Source organism: Giraffa tippelskirchi, chromosome 8 (assembly GCF_054371585.1).
Source record: "Giraffa tippelskirchi isolate mGirTip1 chromosome 8, T2T-mGirTip1v1.2.pri, whole genome shotgun sequence".
Classification (NCBI taxonomy): Eukaryota; Metazoa; Chordata; class Mammalia; order Artiodactyla; family Giraffidae; genus Giraffa; species Giraffa tippelskirchi.
This window is the reverse complement of record NC_137282.1, coordinates 5,402,752-5,423,582: the sequence shown is the minus strand read 5'-3', so window position 1 is coordinate 5,423,582 and position 20,831 is coordinate 5,402,752. Positions and strand designations below refer to the sequence as shown.

The 20,831-nt window shown below is 49.6% G+C and overlaps 2 protein-coding genes across 16 annotated transcripts in view; one reads left to right on the top strand and one right to left on the bottom strand.

The window, feature by feature from the left end:
* Positions 1-6,371: 6,371 nt before the first annotated feature.
* Positions 6,372-9,835, bottom strand: OXSM (3-oxoacyl-ACP synthase, mitochondrial). 4 transcript variants are annotated; one of them, XM_081521060.1, is made up of 3 exons: positions 8,405-9,835; positions 8,102-8,155; positions 6,372-6,868 (listed from the first exon to the last, which is right to left on the bottom strand). In XM_081521060.1, exons 1-3 carry the CDS (start codon positions 9,079-9,081, stop codon positions 6,466-6,468), a joined length of 1,134 nt encoding a protein of 377 aa, XP_081377186.1. In that variant the 5' UTR covers positions 9,082-9,835; the 3' UTR covers positions 6,372-6,465. The 4 variants fall into 4 exon arrangements, with proteins under 4 accessions (XP_081377186.1, XP_081377184.1, XP_081377185.1 ...); XM_081521058.1 differs by having other exon boundaries at positions 8,102-9,219; positions 9,767-9,835; XM_081521059.1 differs by having other exon boundaries at positions 8,102-9,109; positions 9,767-9,835.
* Positions 9,836-20,088: 10,253 nt separating this feature from the next.
* Positions 20,089-20,831, top strand: part of NGLY1 (N-glycanase 1) — a 57,214-nt gene continuing 56,471 nt past the window's right edge. For 6 of the 12 annotated variants that reach the window (XM_081521051.1, XM_081521056.1, XM_081521040.1 and 3 more), the window contains exon 1: positions 20,089-20,229. In XM_081521051.1, the coding sequence (XP_081377177.1) occupies positions 20,093-20,229 (137 nt within the window). In that variant the 5' untranslated portion in view covers positions 20,089-20,092. Of the gene's footprint in view, positions 20,763-20,831 lie in introns of all 12 variants that reach the window. The other 6 variants (XM_081521052.1, XM_081521046.1, XM_081521043.1 and 3 more) reach the window with 2 other exon arrangements.

Sequence of the window (20,831 nt, the reverse complement as noted above, 5' to 3'; positions counted from 1 at the left end):
ACGAAACGACTCAGTCAGCTGACACCGTCAGCCACTGTCACTGGCCACCTAGAACTTACACAAAAGGTGCGTGGCAGAAGTAGTTACCGTGCCAGAGATGGGGGCCATAGATGGCCCCGCACTGTGGACTCCCACTTACCAAGATGGATCAGCTGCCACTGTCTCTGCGTGTCCCAGCAAGCTGCAAAAGCAGGGCCTGTGGCCCATCCTCTAGGTGTTGGGACTTCCCTCGTGGTCCAGTGGTTAAAACTCTGCGCTGTCCACACAGGGCACAGACACGGGTTTGATCCTTGATCAGGGAACTAAGATCCCACATGTCGTGCAGCATGGCCAAAAAAAAGGCATCCTCACAGGTGAGGATTCCAATTCCAGGGATGGGTTTGCCTTTCCTGCCACTGAGCCTCTACCAGCTCAGCGGTCTGCAGTTCCCCGGACCCCTTATAACGCAGCTTCTGAGTGCTGACTCAAAAACTCAGGAGTTTCCTGGGGGAAATCTGAAGCTGGCCCCCAACACTGAAGGCAAGGAGGAACCAAAGCCAGGCAGGTAGGTGGCAGACAGTAAGCAAGGGCACTTACATGGGAGGACTGTCTTGGGTGCTGCAAGACCAGGAGGTGTCTCCACCCCCCGCCACATCTTAACCTTCATGCAGAGACCTTAACCAGTTCCGTCGTGTGTTCAGTCCAGATGGTCTCAACACCACACTGCTCTCTCTCAAAGTTGAGTCCTTGCAAATGGCTCCCGCTGTGGGAAGGGAGGGCAGAAGGTACATTTCAAGGTCGGGGAGGGAGTGAGGAGCCTCCGATTGCCTGGGGGCAGCTCAAGGGTCAGTCCAAGGTCGCATCCTCTTTAAGACCCCCCTCGACACTCCAGGCCTCCCCAGTGGCTCCCCCAACCCCACTTGCACCCCCATCCCCTACAACGGGCTCTGAGAGGTCAGCAAGCCATTTCACCAGCATCAAGATGGATTGTAGCTTGTTTGGCAGCAATAGGCATATGAAGAGAAAACAGAGATCAGAGCGATTTCCAAATTAAGTAACACCTTTTCCCTATCAAGAGCCACAGGATCCAAACCACGGATTTACCAAAGTTCCCGTGGCTGGGGGTGGATCACTCAAGGTGTACGCTTGTGTCTCCATGTGACTTTAATAAAGAAGACACTCACAGATCCATCAGGTGTGAACATGCAACATCTCGTTTAGACGATAGACACACAGGCACCTCCTTGTGAAACAGTGAGAACGTCCCAGGCCATTTTAATTTGGAGGACGGCTTTTCTCCCTAGAGGCATTTTGGTATACAGGGAGGTCTGGCTTTGCCAGCTACTGTTCAAGGCTTGCTGGGTGAACTGGGGAAGGGCTTCTACGTGGGCTAAAATAGCATCCAGGCCAATGGAGGGATGAAGAGAACAGGCCCGCCTGTCCTCAAGGAGGGGGAGTTGGCAGCTTTAGGAGCTGACCTGGTTGAGCACACCACACATGCTGGCCGGGGGAGGCAGCCCTGCCAGGTGTGAGATGGACTGGGGTGGCGTACACCAGACCAGGACCCCAGTCTCAGTGGGTACACATTCCACCCCAGGAATACTGCATTTCCACAGCCAGCTGGCAGCACCACAAGGGGTCTGGCGGAGACTGAGAAGTTCCCCCGGACACGGGAGTAGGAAGCAACCCTCCTACCTGGGTGGGACATCCCACTGCAGATCCCTGTGGATGCCACCTGTCCCGGGCGTGGGGGCTTGGTGCTCCCAGCAGCACAGCCCATTGACCTGGTGGGAGTCAGGGCACTGCCGTCTGCTGACACTTCAATACTTCCCGGGGTTGAGATTTTCAGCAGGGTCCCCAGGCTGGCCTAGGGGCAACAGTCCCTGCCGGTTGGTCACTCAAGTGCTTAAAGTCTGGGACAGCGTCTTAGTCCACCCAGGCAAGGTGGTTGGACCTGTTAGTGATTTAATCTGCTGCCTGCGGGCTCGAGGGGAGAGGGAACCTCCTTTCAACATCATGCTCCTTTGCTAGTCTTGCACATCCTGGCCTTTGACACATGACCCCCATCACTGATTGACGAGGGAGTCAGTTCATGGCACTCTGCTTCTCTGATCCCCCAAGGGTGGCGGCCTGGTTCAGGTGGTGACAGGAAAGCTTGTGTTAGGCCAGAAGCAGTGTCCACGCAAATTAAGTCATATTTAGGACCCTCACTTAGTTGATATAATCCGATTGCCAACCCAGTCGATGGTGGGGAACTCCCGGGGGTGGCCCTGGATCCTCTGGCAGCTGCCATGGGCACTGTTTGGAACAGGACATGCTGATGCTGCATTAACCAACTCATTGTATTTCAAGGGCAATCCAGGGTCCTGGCAACATGCCACCTCATCCTGGTGCTGCAGCGGATGCCCTTCCTGCACATCCCACCGACTGAGGATTCTACTGAAGGGCCAGTAACCAGGGCTGGTACCTGGACTGGGGCATCAGCCTCACGATCGCCAGAGGTGTCAGCGCCTCATGAGCGGGGACATGGAAGACAAGTGAGGTGCCCGGGCTCTTGCAGGGGGACGCAAACATTCATGAACATCTGCTTCTGGGTCCCCCGTTGTCCAAACCACCAGTTTACTCCCTTTCGAACAGCCCAGCTGTCAGGACAAAGGGCAAACGGCCAGGGCTCAGAAGTGACCATCAGCTCAGTGCTGGCTTCAGCCCCCAGCTGCTGCAGTTCAGCCCCATGACAAGAACAGATTCTTATTGAATTTATGCAAATAACTGTATTGCCATGAAAATAAGAATACTGGTTCTAAGATTTTTCTCAGTTCTGGAGAGATCAAGTAGGGAGAAAAAGATAAATGTTTCATCTTTCTTCCCAAGGGTAGAAATCAACAAATTGCTGATAGTTTCAAAGACAAATGGTTTTCTTAAATCTGGAGAAAACAAAACACTAAAGAATCAACAATGTTTCCAATAAAGAGTCATAAAAATTATAGTCATCCTCGGCAGTTTTCTATCAGAACTCTGTGAATCCATATTCAGTTCAGTGGTGTGATCTTAGTTATCAGAAAGCTATGAAATGAAGTGAAAGTCACTCAGTGGTGTCCGACTCTTTGCGACCCCATGGACTATACAGTCCATGGAATTCTCCAGGCTAGAATACTGGAGTGAGTAGCCTTTCCCTTCTCCAGGGGATCTTCCCAACCCAGGGATCGAACCCAAGTCTCCCGCATTGCAGGTGGATTTTTTTACCAGCTGAGCCACAAGGGAAGCCCATGAATACTGGAGTGGGTAGCCTATCCCTTCTCCAGTGGATCTTCCTGACCCAGGAATTGAACTGGGCTCGATTCTTTACCAACTGAGCTATGAGGGAAGCCCTTCAGAAAAATATACTTTTCCACAAACCTTGAAGCAATGCTTCAGGATTCTTCTTACAGGAACACTTTTGCAAAACCATCAGAGCGTGATGAACATCTGTAAATGACAGGACTTTAAAATGGCCACGGATGAAGATCTGATGAGAGTTCATTATAGCACAATTGGCAAGGAAATCTGGTCATCTCCTTGATTTGCATCCTCCTGATGACCTCCTCCAACACTGAGCAGAGGACTGCTTCGCAGCAAAGATGTGCTATGGGCAAAGGCCAAGGACACAGGATCCCTGGGTTGTGTGACACGCCCTGCCACACAGAAGCAGCCGGCCTCCCAGAAGGCCGAACTGCCTTCCAAAGGGACTGTGAATCACCAGCTTAGAGGCAACCTCCTGAAGGGATGTGGCGCCCATCCTAAGGATGCAGCATATGCTTGAATCAAAGACTTATCTCCCTCTCTCGAATTGTTAACTCGTGTCCGACTCTTGGGACCTCATGGACTATAGCCCACCAGGCTCCTCTATCCATGGCATTCTCTAGGCAACAATACTGGAGTGTGTTGCCGTTTCCTTCTCCAGGGGACCTTCCCCACCCAGGAATCAAACCTGGGCCTCCTGCATTACAGGAAGATTATCAACTGAGCTATGAGGAATTCTGTATGGGGCTAAGTCCCCAGTAAGAAGAACACTTGGGTACAGAAAGGAGCGTGGGGAATGGGAGTGACCCACTTACCATCAGTCCCACTGATCTAATCACAATGAGGAACTTCATGCTTTTCATCCTTGCCACCCTGAGCTCCGCAGGGTTAAAGCTCTGATCTCCAAAGAGGACACATTCTCCAGCCAGGGCACACAGCCAGTGACTTACTACAGCCAGGATACTCTGGCCTCCCAGTGCCCAGGGACCAGAAAGTCAGCATACTGGCCATGGGATTTGACCCCGACCAGCTAGGGGAGGTGGTGCTTCTTTGCGGTGGGACGGGGAGATGTGGACGCAGTCCTGGCAGCCCACTTGGGTGCCTCCTGGTGCCCCCAGGCTTCCTGATGTCAGGGCTCTCTGACCCTGCAGCAACTGCTGTCTGAGAAGGGTGTGTGGTGGGACTGCCAAGGGCTGGCTGCCAGGAGTAAAGGTTTGAGCCACCAGGCAAGCCGCCAAGTCCTGCCAACATAATGGCTGAGGGTGAGGGGAATTTAGAAAGAACAGTGGCTTAGGGAGAGGGTGGCTCCTGACCAGGGCGCGCCTGAAAACAGACGCAGGGCCAGGGGCTGCTGCTGATCCCACTGACTGTCCTTTTCCGAATTTTCCTGCAGAAAGAGAGGCCTGCAGGAACCAGAAGGAGCTGCCCCCTAAACCAGCTGGGAATAGACCCCTGTGGTACAAGGGGTGCAGCACAGTGGCCACGAGACATGAGCAGCTCAGGAACCAAGGAGCATTCTATAGGACTCCATTTATATAAAATTTAGAAAAGGCAAATCTTATCTACAGTGACAGTAAGCTCTTCTGGAGGTAGGGAGACTGATTGCAAAGGGGCACAGGGACATTTTTGCAGGGATGGAAATGCTCTATGTTCTTTTATCTTAAATTCTCAGGGTTCTCTTTATTTTATTGTTTTTGGCTGTGCTGCATGGCTTGCAGAATCTTGTTTCCCCAACCAGGGATGGAACCCGTGCCCTGTGCAGCTGAAGCGTGGAGTCCTAACCACTGGACCAGCAGGGAATTCCTGGAAAAGCCCTATATTCTGATTGAGGCAGCAGTTCCACAAGTGGAACTATTTTTATCAAACTTATTTGACTGTATACTTGAAATGGGTGCAATTTACTGCACGTAAATTATGCCTCAATTTACAGGCTTAGCTGCCGCCTCACCTCAAGGTTGTCAGCCAACAAAGCCACAATCCATGTGAGCTACAAAATCATTGCTGTTTCCCCTGCACCCTGCAAATCTCCTACAAGAATCTCTCAGGGCCAGCCCTGACCAAACATACGGGAAAGCAAATTCTGGGAAATGTATTCACAGTTCAGCCTAGCCAACTTGACACGTTACAGAACCATCATAACACCCCAAACATTCAATGGCTTCCACCTATTCTCAGTGCCTTAACAAAACTTATGAGGTTCTGGGACTTCCCTAGGGGTCCACTGGCTAAGACACCGTGCTCGCAATGCAGGGGGCCCAGGTTCGATCCTTGCTCAGGGAACTAGATCCCACATGCTGCAGCTAAGATCTCACATGCTGTAATGAAGACCCAGTGCAGCCAAATAAATAAATAAATAATATATATATATGTATAATGTATATGAAAGAACAAAATATATATGATAATATATATAATTCATAATATATATGAAAGAAGAACAAAATTATTTTTAAAATGTTAATGTTCTTTGTGACCTGATTTCCATCAGACCTTCTGGCTTTCCCTCCTACCCCTTCTCAGGCTACATGTATTGACATCCAGAGCTGACGCTCTTTCTAAATTTCCCAGTCTTTCCACACTATGCCTCGTGGCTGGAATACTCTTCCTTCCGTCCCCCTATCCTGGCTGAGACCTGTTCACGCTTAAGGCCTCAGCTGCTTTTAGGGAACCTTCCCTGATGTACCACTTTATCCTGGGTGGCCAGTTCACAAAACCACGTCCACAGCTGGCTCCTAATAAACTTCAACTGAACAAACTGTGTGCCAGTGAGCATTACGACTGAGGGTCAGTGAAAGAACATGGCTGGAGACTCAGGCACATAGGAGATAAAGTGCTATGGTCAGTGGGAAGGTAACACACGCAGCCTGTTAGCATCCCACTTCTGTGCCCCCAGCCGCCCAGGAAACGTGGCCGTGCCGAGAGACATTTCTGGTTGTCACTGCTGGGAAAGGAGGGGGCACTGGAATCTAGTGAGTGGGGACTCAGACGCTGCAAAGCATCATATGATGTACAGGACAGGCCCCCCCTTTCCTCAACAAAGAAGTACCCTGCGCAAAACATCCACGGTGCCAAAGCTAAGAAACCCGGACGAGAATAAAGGGTGCCTGGGTATCGTTATATAAAAATATGCATTTATATAAATGTATTATTTCTCAATGCAGTTTATAACAATTAAAAACTTCAATATTTAAAAACAAATGATTTGTCCTACACGCCAGCAATACACAGTGTTGCATTGGTACCACCGAAACCAAAGGAATTGGTGAGTGCAATTCGTCTGTTCTCAGCTTTCCATTCCTGTGCTTTGAGTGGCACGTAATTAAGATCAAACTGCGGCTCTGTGCAGTCCAGGTTTAGAGTAGGCGGCAGTTTCTGATGGTAACAAGCCAGGGCGGTGAAGGCGGCCTCGGCTGCCCCAGCAGCCCCCAGGAGGTGCCCCGTGGCCCCCTTGGTGGAGGAGACGGCAAGGGCGTGTGCGTGGTCTTTGAAAAGCTGTTTGATGGCTTTGTTTTCAGCAGCATCTCCCAAAGGTGTGGAAGTAGCATGTGCGTTGATGTAGGATACCTCTTCAGGTTGGATGCCTGCATCTTTTACAGCAGCGGCCATGCATCTAATAAATAAGAAAAAAGCAGTTGAACTCATCAGAACGACGTTTCATTTTAACAAGGTATTCATCATCTGTGGGCTTCTCCAGTGGTTCAGCGGTAAAGAACCCACCTGCCGACGCAGGAGACACGGGTTCAATCCCTAGGTCGGAAAGATCCCCTGGAGAAGGAAATGGCAACCCACTGCAGTATTCTTGCCTGGAGAATCCCCATGGACAGAGAAAACTAGTGGGCTACGGTCCATGGGGTTGCAAAGAGTCAGACACGACTGAACGACTGAACACGCACTCATTGTCCGTATGACTACAGACAATGGCTACAGAAATATCCAAGTACATTGGATGAAAAGAACCCTTTACGTTCCCATAACAGAACAGCATCTTGGATTACCACGTGCACTAGAATGCCGTCTGCATGGGAATACCAAGGCACCCCCAGTACCCTGGACTGATTCATCTCTGTGACATAAACATATAAGCCTATGGATTTTATAATCTGTGATAAAACGTATTTCTATTTTATTTGAACTGTCCTTTATTCCTGGAGGAAAAAGCCAATGTAGACTCAACCCCAGAATAATTTTTCTTTGTGGAATTTCTTATCAGTGGAGTATGCATACAAAGTTAAAATAAGGAGAAAAGATTTATAAGTATGTTTTAATTTTTTCTTTCACATTTAAATGTAAAGCTTTGCATATTTCCTAATAATCTAAAAAAAATGTCCATGCCATCACTTTAATGCTTCAAATATCTTTCAAAACCGTCTTATTCGGGCCATAAGAATTCTAAGTGAATGAAGAAATACAAAGCCAAACCTCCAGACAGACAATTTTAAAAATAAAATATTTCAAAAAAATAAAATAATAAAACATTTCTCTGGGAAAACCTTTGAAAATCTCATGGGTGTTAACAGCTCCTTTTTCAGTTCTGGGCTGCCTCGATTTCCTTAAGAGGTAGCTCAGAGTATAATCTGAAGTGTGATGAAGGGTTTCAGCGAAACACGACTATCTCCCCACCCAGCTGGCTGCTACGCTTGACATTTCCAGGACCAGCAACTACTCAACAAAACTCAAAAGGATATTCAAACGTTTTCAAATATTTCAAACATGGTAAAGCAAAGAAAACACTGTTCAGTCTAAAACAACAGACAGCACATCAAGGCCGGATACGACCATTTCCGCTAAGCTGAGACTCCAACAGTCTTATCTGAAGAAATGGGAACTAAGGCGCAGTCTTTACCTGAAGGCACCCTCTCCTCCAGGGTCGGGGGCGGTGATGTGCCCGGCATCCCCGGAGAGTCCGTAGCCCACAATCTCTGCGTAGACCCGGGCTCCTCTGCGGAGCGCATGACCGTGTTCTTCCAGGACCAGCACGGCCGCGCCTTCTCCCATTACAAACCCGTCCCTCTGGGGGTGAAACGGTCGACAGGCGGACTTCGGATCCGCGTTTGTGCTCAGAGCACGGGCTCTGGCGAACCCAGCAAGGGACAGGGGGCTGATGCAAGAGTCCGTCCCCCCGGCCACCATCACGTCCGCATCTCCGTGGGCTACGAACCTGAACGAGTCTCCCACCGCGTGAGCCCCGGTGGTGCAGGCCGTGGAGACCGCGTGGTTAGGGCCCTTGAGCTTATGGCGGATGCTGACCTGGCCTGCTGCCATGTTGACCAGAATCTTAGGGACGAAGAATGGGCTGACTTTACTGTACCCTTTGGTCTGAAACGTCAAAGAGGTTTCGGAAATCACTTCAAGAGGAACCATTCCCATGCCGATTGCGACGCCAGTAGCCGCCCGGTCAGCTTCTGATCGAGGGTGCCAGCCTGCATCTTTTAAGGCTAACTCAGCGGCCGCGATGGCCATCACCGTGGGAGGAGACATGGCCTTGGTATCTGACTTGGGCACAAAGTTTTGCTCGTTGAACTGCCCTTCATCACAGCCTCTTGGCACGTAAGCGGCAACGCTGCACGGGATGCCCTGGTACTCGTCGCCAACCAGGGAGACGATTCCACTCTCTCCCTGGACAAGGCGGTCCCACACCAGCTGAGTTCCAACGCCAAGAGGGGTCACTAAACCGATGCCGGTGACGACGACTCGCCGACGCAATCCGGGTGCTGGCGCGGTTGCCAAGAACCGCCTTTCGTTTACTAATCTCTGGCATGATCCTGCACGTATCAGATTACGTTTGGTAATCCTTAGGAAACTCTGCAAGCCGTGTGACAGCATGGTTGAGATTCAGAGGGCTAGCACTTTCCTGTAACAGACCACAACACGCCCAGCAGGTATATGCACTGTGGTTTAAAACACCTTAAAAGGTCTAAGAAACAACATCCAGGGTGTGGTTTTCAGGCGCTCGGTTGTGAGCTGTTAAGGGAACGCAGGGGAAATAACGTTACGCCACTTTAATTTATACTTATCATCGAACCACCTGTTTGGACGCAGGCCTTTTCAGACTCCAATTACCCTAAGATATTCGCAGACAAAGGGGTGAAACGACGATTCATTCGAATCACAGAAACAGAACTTGACTATGGAAAACACACGGGCACTCCTGGCCTGATACACAGGCTGCGGAAAGCATCCTTTTTCAGGATGGCCGGGGCTGTATTGCACTTAATGCTTCTGGTGTTAGCGGCGTAAACCACATTTCGGGGCGTAGTCTTCGAAGTAAGGGTGAGAGGGACTTTTTGGATCATCAGCACGGAGAGAACCAGGATTTCTGAGACCGCGAAGGTCAAGGGGGAGGGGAGGCCGGGGACAAGGGACTGTGGCCAATTCCCAGCACCGCCCCAAACACCCGGGGAGAGCGTGGAGAGAGGAGCAGACAGCAGGCCCCGGTCCTCCACGCCGCTCTCCGCAGCCGCCCCCGACCCGATGCGGCGAAAGCCAAAGAGGGGCGAGCGGCCACTACCTGCACCGGTGCGGCCCGCGCAGCCGCGGTCCCCGACGCCAGGCGGGCGATGCGCACGCGCACACGCACGTCCGGGCTCGCTGGCGCACGCGCACAGGCACGTCCGCGAGGGCGCGCGCGCATGAACGCGAGGGCGCGTGCGTGTGCGTGCATGCCCCCGGCGCGCGCGCCCGCCGGGCCGAGCGCCCTTCCCCCGCGTCCCCTTGGCGAAGGTCAGACCTTCCTGGAGGCGGATCCCGGCTCGGTCCTGCGGCCACCTTGCCGCTCCAAGACAAGCTGGAACGCGCACGAAACGCAGAAAGAGACCATTTTGCCCGTCAAGAGGGAATTTTTTACTTTTTTCTAATAATGCCCAAATATTCTCCTGTTGTGGGGGAATGGGGCACCGTCAGATTCTGCTGGACTCCTGGAGAAGCGTTCAAGACGTTCCTGTGTCCTTCCAGTGATTTCTGGATCGCCCACAGCTGTTTGTAGTAGCACAGTAGGCCGAAATAAAATGCCTAGCAGCAGGAAGTCGGCTGTGAGTTTTGTTGTTGTTCAGTCAGTACATCCTGTCCGACTCTTTCCGACCCCATGGACTGCTTTGTGGCACACCTAAATGCTGTGCAGCCACTTAAAATACTTCTGTGTGTGACTATTAACGTAGGGCTTCCTGGGTGCTCGGTGGTAAGGGCTTGCCGGTGCAGGAGACACGGGGTTCCATCCCTCGAGAAGGAAATGGCAACCCACTCCAGTGTTCTTGCCTGGGAAATCCCATGGACAGAGGAGCCTGGAGGGCTACAGTCCATGGGGTCCCCAAAGAGGCGCGATTTGGGGGCTAAACAGCAGCATTTAATAATGTGGAAAGCCGTTGATACTTTGTTAGAAGATCCAAGTCGTAGCTTGAATTTTTACTTTTTAAAGAGGATTTTGGGGGCGGGCAGGGATGGGAGGAGGTTGTCTGCAAAGTTTGTACAATAATAGTGATGTCCCTCCCACATACACCTTTTTTTTCCAGCGGTGCAGAGAGACTTGAGGGATCTTGGTTCCCCCTCCAGGGGTGGAACCCAGGCCCACCCGCAGTGGAAGTAATGAGCCCCACTGGACCTCCAGGGAATTTCCTCCCACCCTTCTTTTTGCTTAGTTTTGTTTCCTATCTTGTCTACAATATACAAATAAGCCTTTCCAATAATAATAAACTTAGGTTTACTTTTTAAAATCTATTTTCAGATCTTGGGTGGTGCTCAAAATATCACACCCAGTGTCTGACAAGAATGGAGACAGGAACAGAACAAAGAAAAATGTAGACATTTGTTTCTAAGTCTTCGAAAAATTCACCAACTTACTTGCCCAGAGCTGACTGAATTTATCAAGGGAAAAATAACATGAGCGTACTTTTAAAAATGCCAGAAGTCAGCAAGGTAGTATTTATTCGAAGAGCCAACTCATTGGAAAAGACCCGGATGCTGGGAAACATTGAAGGCAAAAGCAGAAGGGGGGAGACCGAGGATGAGATGGTTGGATGGAATCATTGACTCAATGGACATGCATTTGTACATACTCTGGGAGATAGCGAAGGACAGAGGAGCCTGGCGTGTCGCAGTCCACGGTTCCCCATGGACTACGCCCCGAAATGTGTTTTACGCCGCTAACACCAGAAGCATTAAATGCAATACGGTCTCGGCCATCCTGAAAAAGGATGCTTTCCGCAGCCTGTGTATCAGGCCAGGAGTGCCTGTGTGTTTTCCGTAGTCAAGTTCTGTTTCTGTGATTCAAATGAATCGTCATTTCACCAAAGAGTCAGACCCGACTTAGGGACTGAACAACTACAGCTCACGTGCTGTCCCAGGTGAGGTTTGTGTCCTTTTTCCTTTTTCGGTTTTTGCTCCTGCTGGGCAGCTTGCAGGATCTTAGTCCTCCAACTAGGGATTGAATCTGCACCCTCACCCCTTAGTAATGAAAGCATGGGGCCCTAACCACTGGACTGCCGCTGAATTCCCTGTCCTTTTCTCTCCTTTAGATAAAGGGTTGACTAGATACTCTGCATCTGAACCTGTCAGCATATTGCTTCTTTCTGGGCAATGTCTCTTGAAGCATTTTTTTCCAAGTAGAGTGCTTTGCCGTCTTTCCCAGCTCTAGAGGATTTGGGAGAAACTTAGCTTTTCCTGGTTAGTAATGGATTTAAATGTGTCTGGAAATACACTTTTTCTAAAATTGTTCCCTAATATGACCTTGAGTCATCCTTGATCCAAAGCCTAGTCCATTACTTCTTAGTACAACCTTCTTTCAATGATAGTAGAGTTACTTTAAGAGAAATTAAAACAAACGTGGTTATAAAATACAACTAAAACTTAACGAGTGAGAAGTACCCAAATCTGCTCTCTCCTCTCTTCATTGATATACAGTGTTTCCAAGTCACAGTGTGAAAAGACCTAAAATATATTTTATGAAGCCAAACTCATATGCAATATACAGTTTTAACATGGTGTTCTTTTTTCTTTTGTACATCACAAAATTATCTTGGATAAGAAGTGACAAGTTGATTAAAATACTGTAGAAAAGTAAAGCCACCGATAAGTCATTTCATTTTCATTTCTCCCTCTGATCTTTCCTTTGGTCTGGAAAGGGGTGAGAAATTTTGTGATATTCTGATAGCTGCATATGATTTAGTACCATGTGTCTGCATGTGGTTAGTCACTCAATCGTGTCTGACTCTTTGCGACCCTATGGACTGTAGCCCGCCATGCTCCTCTGTCCATGGGGATTCTCCAGGCAGGAATACTGGGTTGCCAGTGGGTTGCCATTCCCTACTCCACGGGATCTGCCCAACCCAGGGATCAAACCCAGGTCTCCTCGCATTGCAGGTCGATTCTTTACCATTTGAGCCACCAGGGAAGCCCTTTAGTACCATATTCCTTGCCAAAATACATTGGTATTTTATCTAAAATAAAAACCTTCAAAACGGCCCCACTTACCATAGTCTCTTGTTCAGCCATAGGTTTACTTAAATTTTTGTGATTTGGTTCAAAACTGCATTTTGAGGTATAGTTCCCACTCTCTGTTAAAATAGATTTCCACCCAAGATGACTGTTCTCTTGCTCTGCTCAACTAGAGTCTGCTTCACCTACATCTGTTCACGTGACTGCATATTTGCCTCAGCCCCAGCTAGTGATTGTTCTAATCTTTAGATCAGAACCCCCTAACGTGACAGTTTATCAGAGGGGCTATGAGGGGTATGCCCCTCTGCTGACTTCTCCTGGTAACCTATGAGCTAGCCTGATGTCAACCTGGGCCCCCTCCCACCGGAAGCAAAGACCCCTGCACGTCTTGCCCACCTGCCCACTGTCTGCAGCACACGTGTAAGATCCCTCTGTCCATTAAACCATTGATGTCTCTGTCACTGACCCTGGACTCTTTTTTCCGTCTTGAAGCTGGGCGAGTACAGGGTTTGCAGGCCTACGGGGTGCAGACCAACACCCAGCAAAACTGAGCTTATCACCTCTAGATGGACTTCAGCTTCTCTTTTTTCATCTCTGTATCTTTGCTTGTACTTTCTTTTCTTCAACATTTCTGCCTAACCTGAGCCAGAAACTGGCACATGAAAACGAATAGGGTATGGTTCTTGCTTTCAAGAAGTACATTGTCTAGTAGAAGGAAATAGCCGTGAAGACAAATACGTGCAAAGTACTGAAACAGGTGCTATAACAGAAGAATATAACAGAATTATAATAATATTAAAGAGACGATATAATACTATGGGTCAGTACTACCTTCCAAAGTCAGGAAAGTCTTCCTAAAAGTTGACCTTTGAACTGCATCCTGAAGATGAGTAAATGTCTAGAATCTTGGTGGGAAAGGGCATCCTGCCAGGCAGAACTGAACAAACTTCTGAGACCTGGTATCTTGTACAACCTGCTGGTAGTAGTTCCGTGTGGCCAACACTGGATTTGAAGTGTGGGACAAAGCAACAGGGAAAGTCTGAGAGTGAAGAATGGGCTGATGGGAACAAGTCTTGGATTTTGTGCAAAAGACTTTGGATTATTCCTGTAGGTCAGAGATGATATGTGGGCAGGCCCAGTCTGCAACCTAAGCACTGCTGCTGCTGCTGCTGCTGCTAAGTCGCTTCAGTCGTGTCCGACTCTGTGTGACCCCATGGACGGCAGCTCACCAGGCTCCGCCGTCCCTAGGATTCTCCAGGCAAGAATATTGGAGTGGGTTGCCATTTCCTTCTCCAGTGCATGAAAGGGAAAAGTGAAAGTGAAGTCGCTCAGTCGTGTCCGACTCTTAGCGACCCCATGGACTGTAGCCTACCAGGCTCCTCCATCCATGGGATTTTCCAGGCAAGAGTACTGGAGTGGGGTGCCATTGCCTTCTCCACTAAGCACTGCAACCTTCTTTTATTGAATCTAAATTCCTCTATGAAGGAAATGGTACACTCTCTCATTCCCTACCCCAGGCCCTCTGCTACTCCTTTTTGTCTTGAACAAAGCCACTTACGTTCAAATTTCTTGCCTAATTCCTGACATCACTTGACTGTAGAAAGTGTGCTGAATTGCTGAAATTTGGTCTCTGTACACTAGTGCTGGATTAAATCTCGGGGACAAGATTCTGAGTAAAACAAAAATAGCTTTACTGCTCTGCTGGGCAAAGGGGGTCATAGTGGGCAAATGCCCTCAAGACTGTGTGTCTTGCCCTAGAAGGGGTAGTGAGGAATCATGGTGTTCAAGGAGCAGGGCGTGGTCAGCTTGTGGATATCCTCCTGATTGGTTTGTGGTGAGGTAATCCAGAGTCAGCATCATCAGCCCTTTCTGGTTCCAACTGGTCTGGGGTCTACCTGCTTGTGGGCAGCATGCAATTAACTTCTCCACCTGGTGGGGGTTTCAGACTCTGCAAAACAGCTCACAGGCCAAGGCTCAGAATATTATCTATAGTCCTTGAGAAAGAACTAAAGGTCCTTGACTTTGTTTAATGGCCAAAGTATTGTTTTGTCTAGCTTGCCTGTTTCCCTTTGACTAAAGTCTTTCTACAGACAGAAGGCAGGTGGAGGACATGGGTGTTGGGGGCGGGGAGTCTATTCCGGGAAGGCTTTATAAGGGTCTTGCTCAGTTACATGTGGGCAAGGGGTAGCCACAGAAGACTTCTCAGCAGAAGAATAACATGATCAGAGGGGTGGTTTAGAAAGAGCATCATTGCAGTATGGGCAGGGGGATTGGAGGATGTGGGAATGGCCATGGGGAAGAGAGTGCAGACTGGTGGGGCCCGAGCGAGGGCAATGGCAAAGAGGAGAGATTGCTAGGATGCTGTCCTTAAGTGTGTGTGTGTTTGGGGGGGGTGGGGGGTAGTCTCCCACAGCTGGGATGTTGGCCCCTTCCTCACATCATTAACCTCCAAATTTAAGGATTCTGTTCAAATTCTTCCTCTTCCATGAAACTTCAGAAACAGTGAAATTTTCCTTCCTCGAAATGAATAGTTCTCAAACTTGACTGGGCACCTGAAAGGCTTACTGCACAGATCGCTGGGTCTCACCTGTAAAGATGGGGCTTGAGGGCTTCCCAGGTGGCTCAGTGGTAAAGAATCCGACTGCCAATGCGGGAGATGGGTTCAATCCCTGGTCCGGGAAGATCCCACGTGCCCCCGAGCAACTCAGCCTATGTGCCACAACTACTGAGCTTGTGCTCTAGACCCCCTGAGCTGCCACTGCTGAAGCCCAAGCACCCTCAAGCCGTGCTCTGCAGCAAGAAGAGCTCCTGCCAGGAGAGGCCTGCACAAGACAGGGAGAGAGGAGCCCCACTCGCCACAACCAGAGAGAAGCCTGTGCAGCAGTGAGGACACAGCACAGCCAAAAATGAATAAAATTATGAAGGGAATAAAAGATGGGGCTTTGAGAACATCCTGATGAATTTCCTGGTGATGCTGCTGCTGGTCCAACCACTGAGCAGACTCACAGGGACTCCAGTGAAGCCACTGGGCCTCTGCTCATCTCCACTGCTTCAGTGTGCAGCACAGCACCTTTAGTAGCCACTGCATAACTATTTGGTGAGTGAATGGATTATAGGATGAATGAATAAACACATATGCATATGCGTACCCCACTTGGTGCATTTCTTACCAAGTGGTTTTTTCACAGCAACTCTTGTTGTTTCATTAACTAAACGGCTATCTGTGTATAAGGTATTATTATTCATCTTGTCCTTCCGACTAGATGAAATGTTTCTTATGTCACTCATCTCAGGCTGCTTTGCATAGTGCGTGCTCAATAAATAGTAATTGGTTATATACGTAATATCATACGATAGTGACTCATCACATACTCCTGAAAGGCTTCAACCCCTCTCCTTGCCGGTAGTCTTCGTTTAGGTCAACATTTTCATGTTTTATGACAAAACCTGTCCCAGAGAAATTTTAGTGAGTCGTATCTTTATTTCATCTAAGAATAGTGCCACCATATGTCATATGTCACCTAAAGATGGTGTTCTTAATAAAGCTGGAATCCTAAAAGGAAATTCATTATTCTGAAGCAAAAAAAAAAAAAATCAAGTGAAAGAACAGAAAGTTCAAACCTGATTTAATACTAGAATATCCTTTTATGTGTTTGAAGCAGTGGTGGGTATAAAGAGATTAAGAGTAGCTTAATATCTTCGATTTTTCTACAGGAAATTGAAAAATCAAAATATTTTCAACTTACGGAAGCAGAAGAAGCAGACAAGGAAAAGAATGAGTCAAGTCCTTTATTATAATAAATTCCTTAATAGCTCCATAAATGGTATCCTAGAGAGATTTTAGTTACTCAAAGTAAAGAGTAATTGGGAAGGAGTAAAATTTCAGATGAATTAAAATAAACAATAACTCAGTGAATTACCCTTGAAATGAGGATTTTTATGACTTTATGGACTGTATGGTATTATAATAGCATTAATTTTGTAGCACTGGTTTTCACACTGTGATTGAATGTTTCCCTTAGAAGCAACCCAAGACCAACAGCTGCCAAGGGAAAAGCTGAGCTGCTAATACTCTGTTCCTCCCCACACCACACGTGCATTCCTGCTTCAATCCTAGAGTGCCTCCACTTTGGTGTTTTATATATACTAGGTTTTCTCCTAAGATTTTATTTGGGAAAAAAAAAAAAGGTGTTCTAGATCTTTAAAAAAAAAAATCCTAACTATTAGATAGTATATGGTAACCTTATATGATTATTATAGAATAAATAAGTTGATGGAAAAAGAAACTCCAGGGGAATACAGCTTGTGATAGAGACAGCTTAACCCCAACCCCCACCCCCATCCTCCCTGCTTGAAGGTTGTGGGTGCTCCCTTTCCAGCTAAGGACTACATTTCCCAGCCTCCCACCCTCCCCAACCCCAGCTGACTTTTACCTAGTTGGGGCTTCCTTTTCACCAGTGATACAGTAAAGAAAATGCTGTTTGTCATTTCTGGGCCCATGAAGCAGATATGCCTTCTTTGTGCCCAGCCACTAAGTAAATGAAGAAGTCTCTGAGGCCATATAGCAGTAGTTAACAAACCACAAGCTAAATCCAGAAGGCTGCTTGTTTTTGTAAATAGTTTCTTTGGAACATAGCCATACCCATTCATTCTAAAGTACAGCTGACTCTTGAACAACATGGGTTTGAACTACCTGGGTTCACTTAATACGTGGATTTTTTTCAATATTAAATGCTACAGTGCTACCTGGTCTGCTGTTGGTTAAATCCTCAGATTCAAAACTACTCAATACGATCTACAAGCTACAGTGGAACCTCACATATATACAGAGGAAGTTATTCACAGAATTTGACTGCCAGGGAGTGTTGGTGACCATAACACCCCATGCTGTTCACCCTAACACCCATGTTAGGAGTGTTAAGAGCAAACTCTACTGTTTGCTGCAGAGGCAGAGTAGTTAAACGGTTGAAACAGAGACCCTATGGCCACAAAGCCTTAAACATTTACTAAATGGCAACCCATTCCAGTATTCTTGCCTGGAAAATTCCATGGACAGAGGAGCCTGGCAGGGTACAGTCCATGGGGTCGCAGAGTCGGATACAACTGAGCAACGGAGCATGCATGCATATGCCCCTTTATAAAGAATGTTTGTTGATCTCTATGCTATGGGATGAAAGGAGCCTGGGGCCCTGAATCATTACACGGAGGAACTGACAAATGAGAACTGCATTGTTAAACTGTTGTGTGAACAAGAAAGATACTTCTTATGTTAAATCATGGAAATCTTTAGTTACAGCAGCTAACAACAAATTATCAGTTAAACACACTATTCTTGGAACCTGGTCCAAGAGTATTATATTTATTAATATATAAATAAATATTATATTTATTAATATATAAATATTACATATTTATTAAAATCTTCTCACATATATCTGGCAATTGAACAATAATTGAAATAGGTAGTTTAGCTCAGGGCCTTGCTCAGAGATACTGGAAGAAAATTTCGAACTTAAAAAGCAAACTGAAGATAAAGCATCAATAAAATTTGAAGAAACTAACTTAGACAAAAATTTACCTTTAAAATCTATTGTCGAGAAATAATACTTATTGAGGTTTGGAAAGGAATTTCTGCAAAGAAAGGAGGCATTGGTAAAGCACATTTTCAAAGGCATGGAGAGGCAGAGCATGGATTAAAGAGGTTAGAATCCATCTTCTAAGAGGAATAGAGGACACTCATCACAGCCTCTACCTGTACAACAAAGTCACAAATTGATACATACTCTTATTATATGGGATGCATAACTTGCTGTCTCTCCTTTCCCCTCTATCCTATTCTGTCATTATTGGGTATGTGTTTTATTTTGGTCAATAGAGTCCACCACCTGCAACCTACAGTTTCGAGAAACACTTCTTTACAGAAGCATCATACTATCTGGGCTGGGAATGATGCAAGAGATTTTCAGTCATTTATCTAGTTCTAAAAGGAATCCATAGAGGGGAATCCCAGCAGAGTTCATAGCCATGCCTTTGGTTTTGAAAACTGTTTGCTCCTTCCTCCTGGGGTCTTTCATCCCCATTTATTTAGGAAAGCCTGACAACCTGCGAGGAGGAAGCTGTAAGATATTTTCATTTGGGAAAAAGCTGGCGGTTGGAGTACAAGGAGTTTCCCCACCATCTTGGCTGGATCTATTGAGGCCAACCTTGGGACACAGAAGAACCCAGGTTTCTGCACTGTACCAGCCAGCACCCACTAGCCCTGGCCAAAGCCCGCCGCCCCACCCCTGGCCCAGACTACTGAGTCAATTCCCAGTCAGGTTGATAAGAAGCTTTCTCTGTCTCATTTCATACTTTAATGAGACTCTGTTACACAAAAGCTCTTGAGTGATCAAGCCTGGTCCCTGGTCCTGAAGCTAAATCTTTGGAGATCACGAATCCGACATGTTCACTGGAAGCTATCACTACCAGACTGCTACTGCTGCTGCTAAGTCACTCAGTCCTGTCCGACTCTTTGCGACCCCATAGACTGTAGGACTCCATAGACTGCAGGACCCCATAGACTGTAGGACCCCATAGACTGCAGGACCCCATAGACTGTATCCTGCCAGGCTCCTCTGTCCATGGGATTCTCCAGGCAAGAACACTAGAGTGGGTTGCCTTTTTCTCCTCCAGGGAATCTTCCCAGCCCAGGATCGAACTCGCCTCTGCTGCATGGCAGGCGGATTGTTTACAGCTGAGCCACTAGGGACGCCCAACACCCCTGGGCAAAGCCCCTTGTTCTGGAGGATCAAGACCCCGTCCCTGTCTGGTCGAAGCTCCCTGGGCCCTGACCACCAGGTTTCTCTCGGCCCAAAACCTCAAAGCTCCCAAACAGCCCCCAGCAAGCGAGGACAAGGCCCCCGCCCCAGCCTAGACGACCCGTCCCTGGAGACCAGCCCCCAGCTCTGGAGACCAGTCCCCTAACACCGCGCCCGGTCAGAGCCCCCGCCCCTGAAGACCGGTCCTCTGCCCTGGAGACCAGCCCCCTCCCCTGGAGACCAGCCCCCACCCCTGGACACCCCAACCCCTGGAGACCAGCCTCTCAACACTGCGCCCGGGCAGAGCCCCCGCCCCTGAAGACCAGCCCTGCCCCGCCCCCCCGCCCCAGCCCCCCAGCCCCCCAGCCCCCCAGCCCCCCAGCCCCCCAGTCCCCCTCCCCCCGCCCCAGCCCTCCCGTCCCCCTCCCCCCGCCCCAGCCCTCCCGTCCCCCTCCCCCCGCCCCAGCCCTCCCGTCCCCTTCCCCCCGCTCCTCCCCTCCCCCCGCCCTCCGGGCCGGCCGGGGGCGCGGCGTGCCGGGGCGCCTGCTCAGAGCGCGCGCGGCGCGGGGCGGGAGCGGACGGCGCGGGGCGGGGCTCGGCCGCGCTCGAGCATGGCGGCGGCGGCGGCGGCGCTGGGCGGCTCCGCCGGCTCCGCGTCCCCGGCCGTGGCCGAGCTCTGTCAGAACACCCCGGAGACCTTCCTGGAGGCCTCCAGGTTGCTGCTCACCTACGCGGACAACATCCTCAGGTGCGGGCCGGCAGGCGGGGCGCGGCGCCCGCTCGGCCCGGGCTTGGGGGGGCGCCCGGCCGGTGGTGCCGGGGCGGGGGGAGGGTCGCCGGTCCCGGGCCCCCCAGACGGAGACCCGGCCCGCCCAGCCCCGCCGGAGGGGAGGCGGCGTCCTGACCTGACCCCTGGCGTCGCGCGGGGCGGGGACGGGGAGACGCGCCCGGGACTTCGGCCGTTGAACCGTCTTCCGAGTCCGGACAGAAGCGGCGACAAGCGTCTCACCCCCCCCCGCAGGCGTTTTACCCGCCGGGCGCCTTCAGCTGCCACAGGCGGCTGAGAAGTTCGTCAGGGGCGCGCCGTCTTCACGCGCGTCTTCACGCCACCGTCGTGTCCGCGAGGGCACCCCTGGCCGGGGGCGCTTTGTTCACCCCTCCGAGGGACCTCGCGGCTTGGGGGCGTCGGAAAGTGGAGTTTGGACGACTTCCCTCGGCTCTTAGTTCCCACGACGTGGTGCCCAGAGGGACCTGAGGTGGGGGCGGGAGACCGGACCTGAGGTGAGGGGCAGAGGGGACCTGAGGTGGGGGCGAGAGGGCACCTGAGGTATGAGGCAGAGGGGACCTGAG

Bases quoted from the DNA above. Each gene is read 5' to 3' on its own strand.
- OXSM (XM_081521057.1), bottom strand. From the start codon at position 9,081: ATGCTGTCACACGGCTTGCAGAGTTTCCTAAGGATTACCAAACGTAAT. The intron at 6,869-8,101 runs GTAAAGACTGCG...CTTATTTATTAG, and splicing joins GGAGGAGAGGGTGCCTTCAG to ATGCATGGCCGCTGCTGTAA.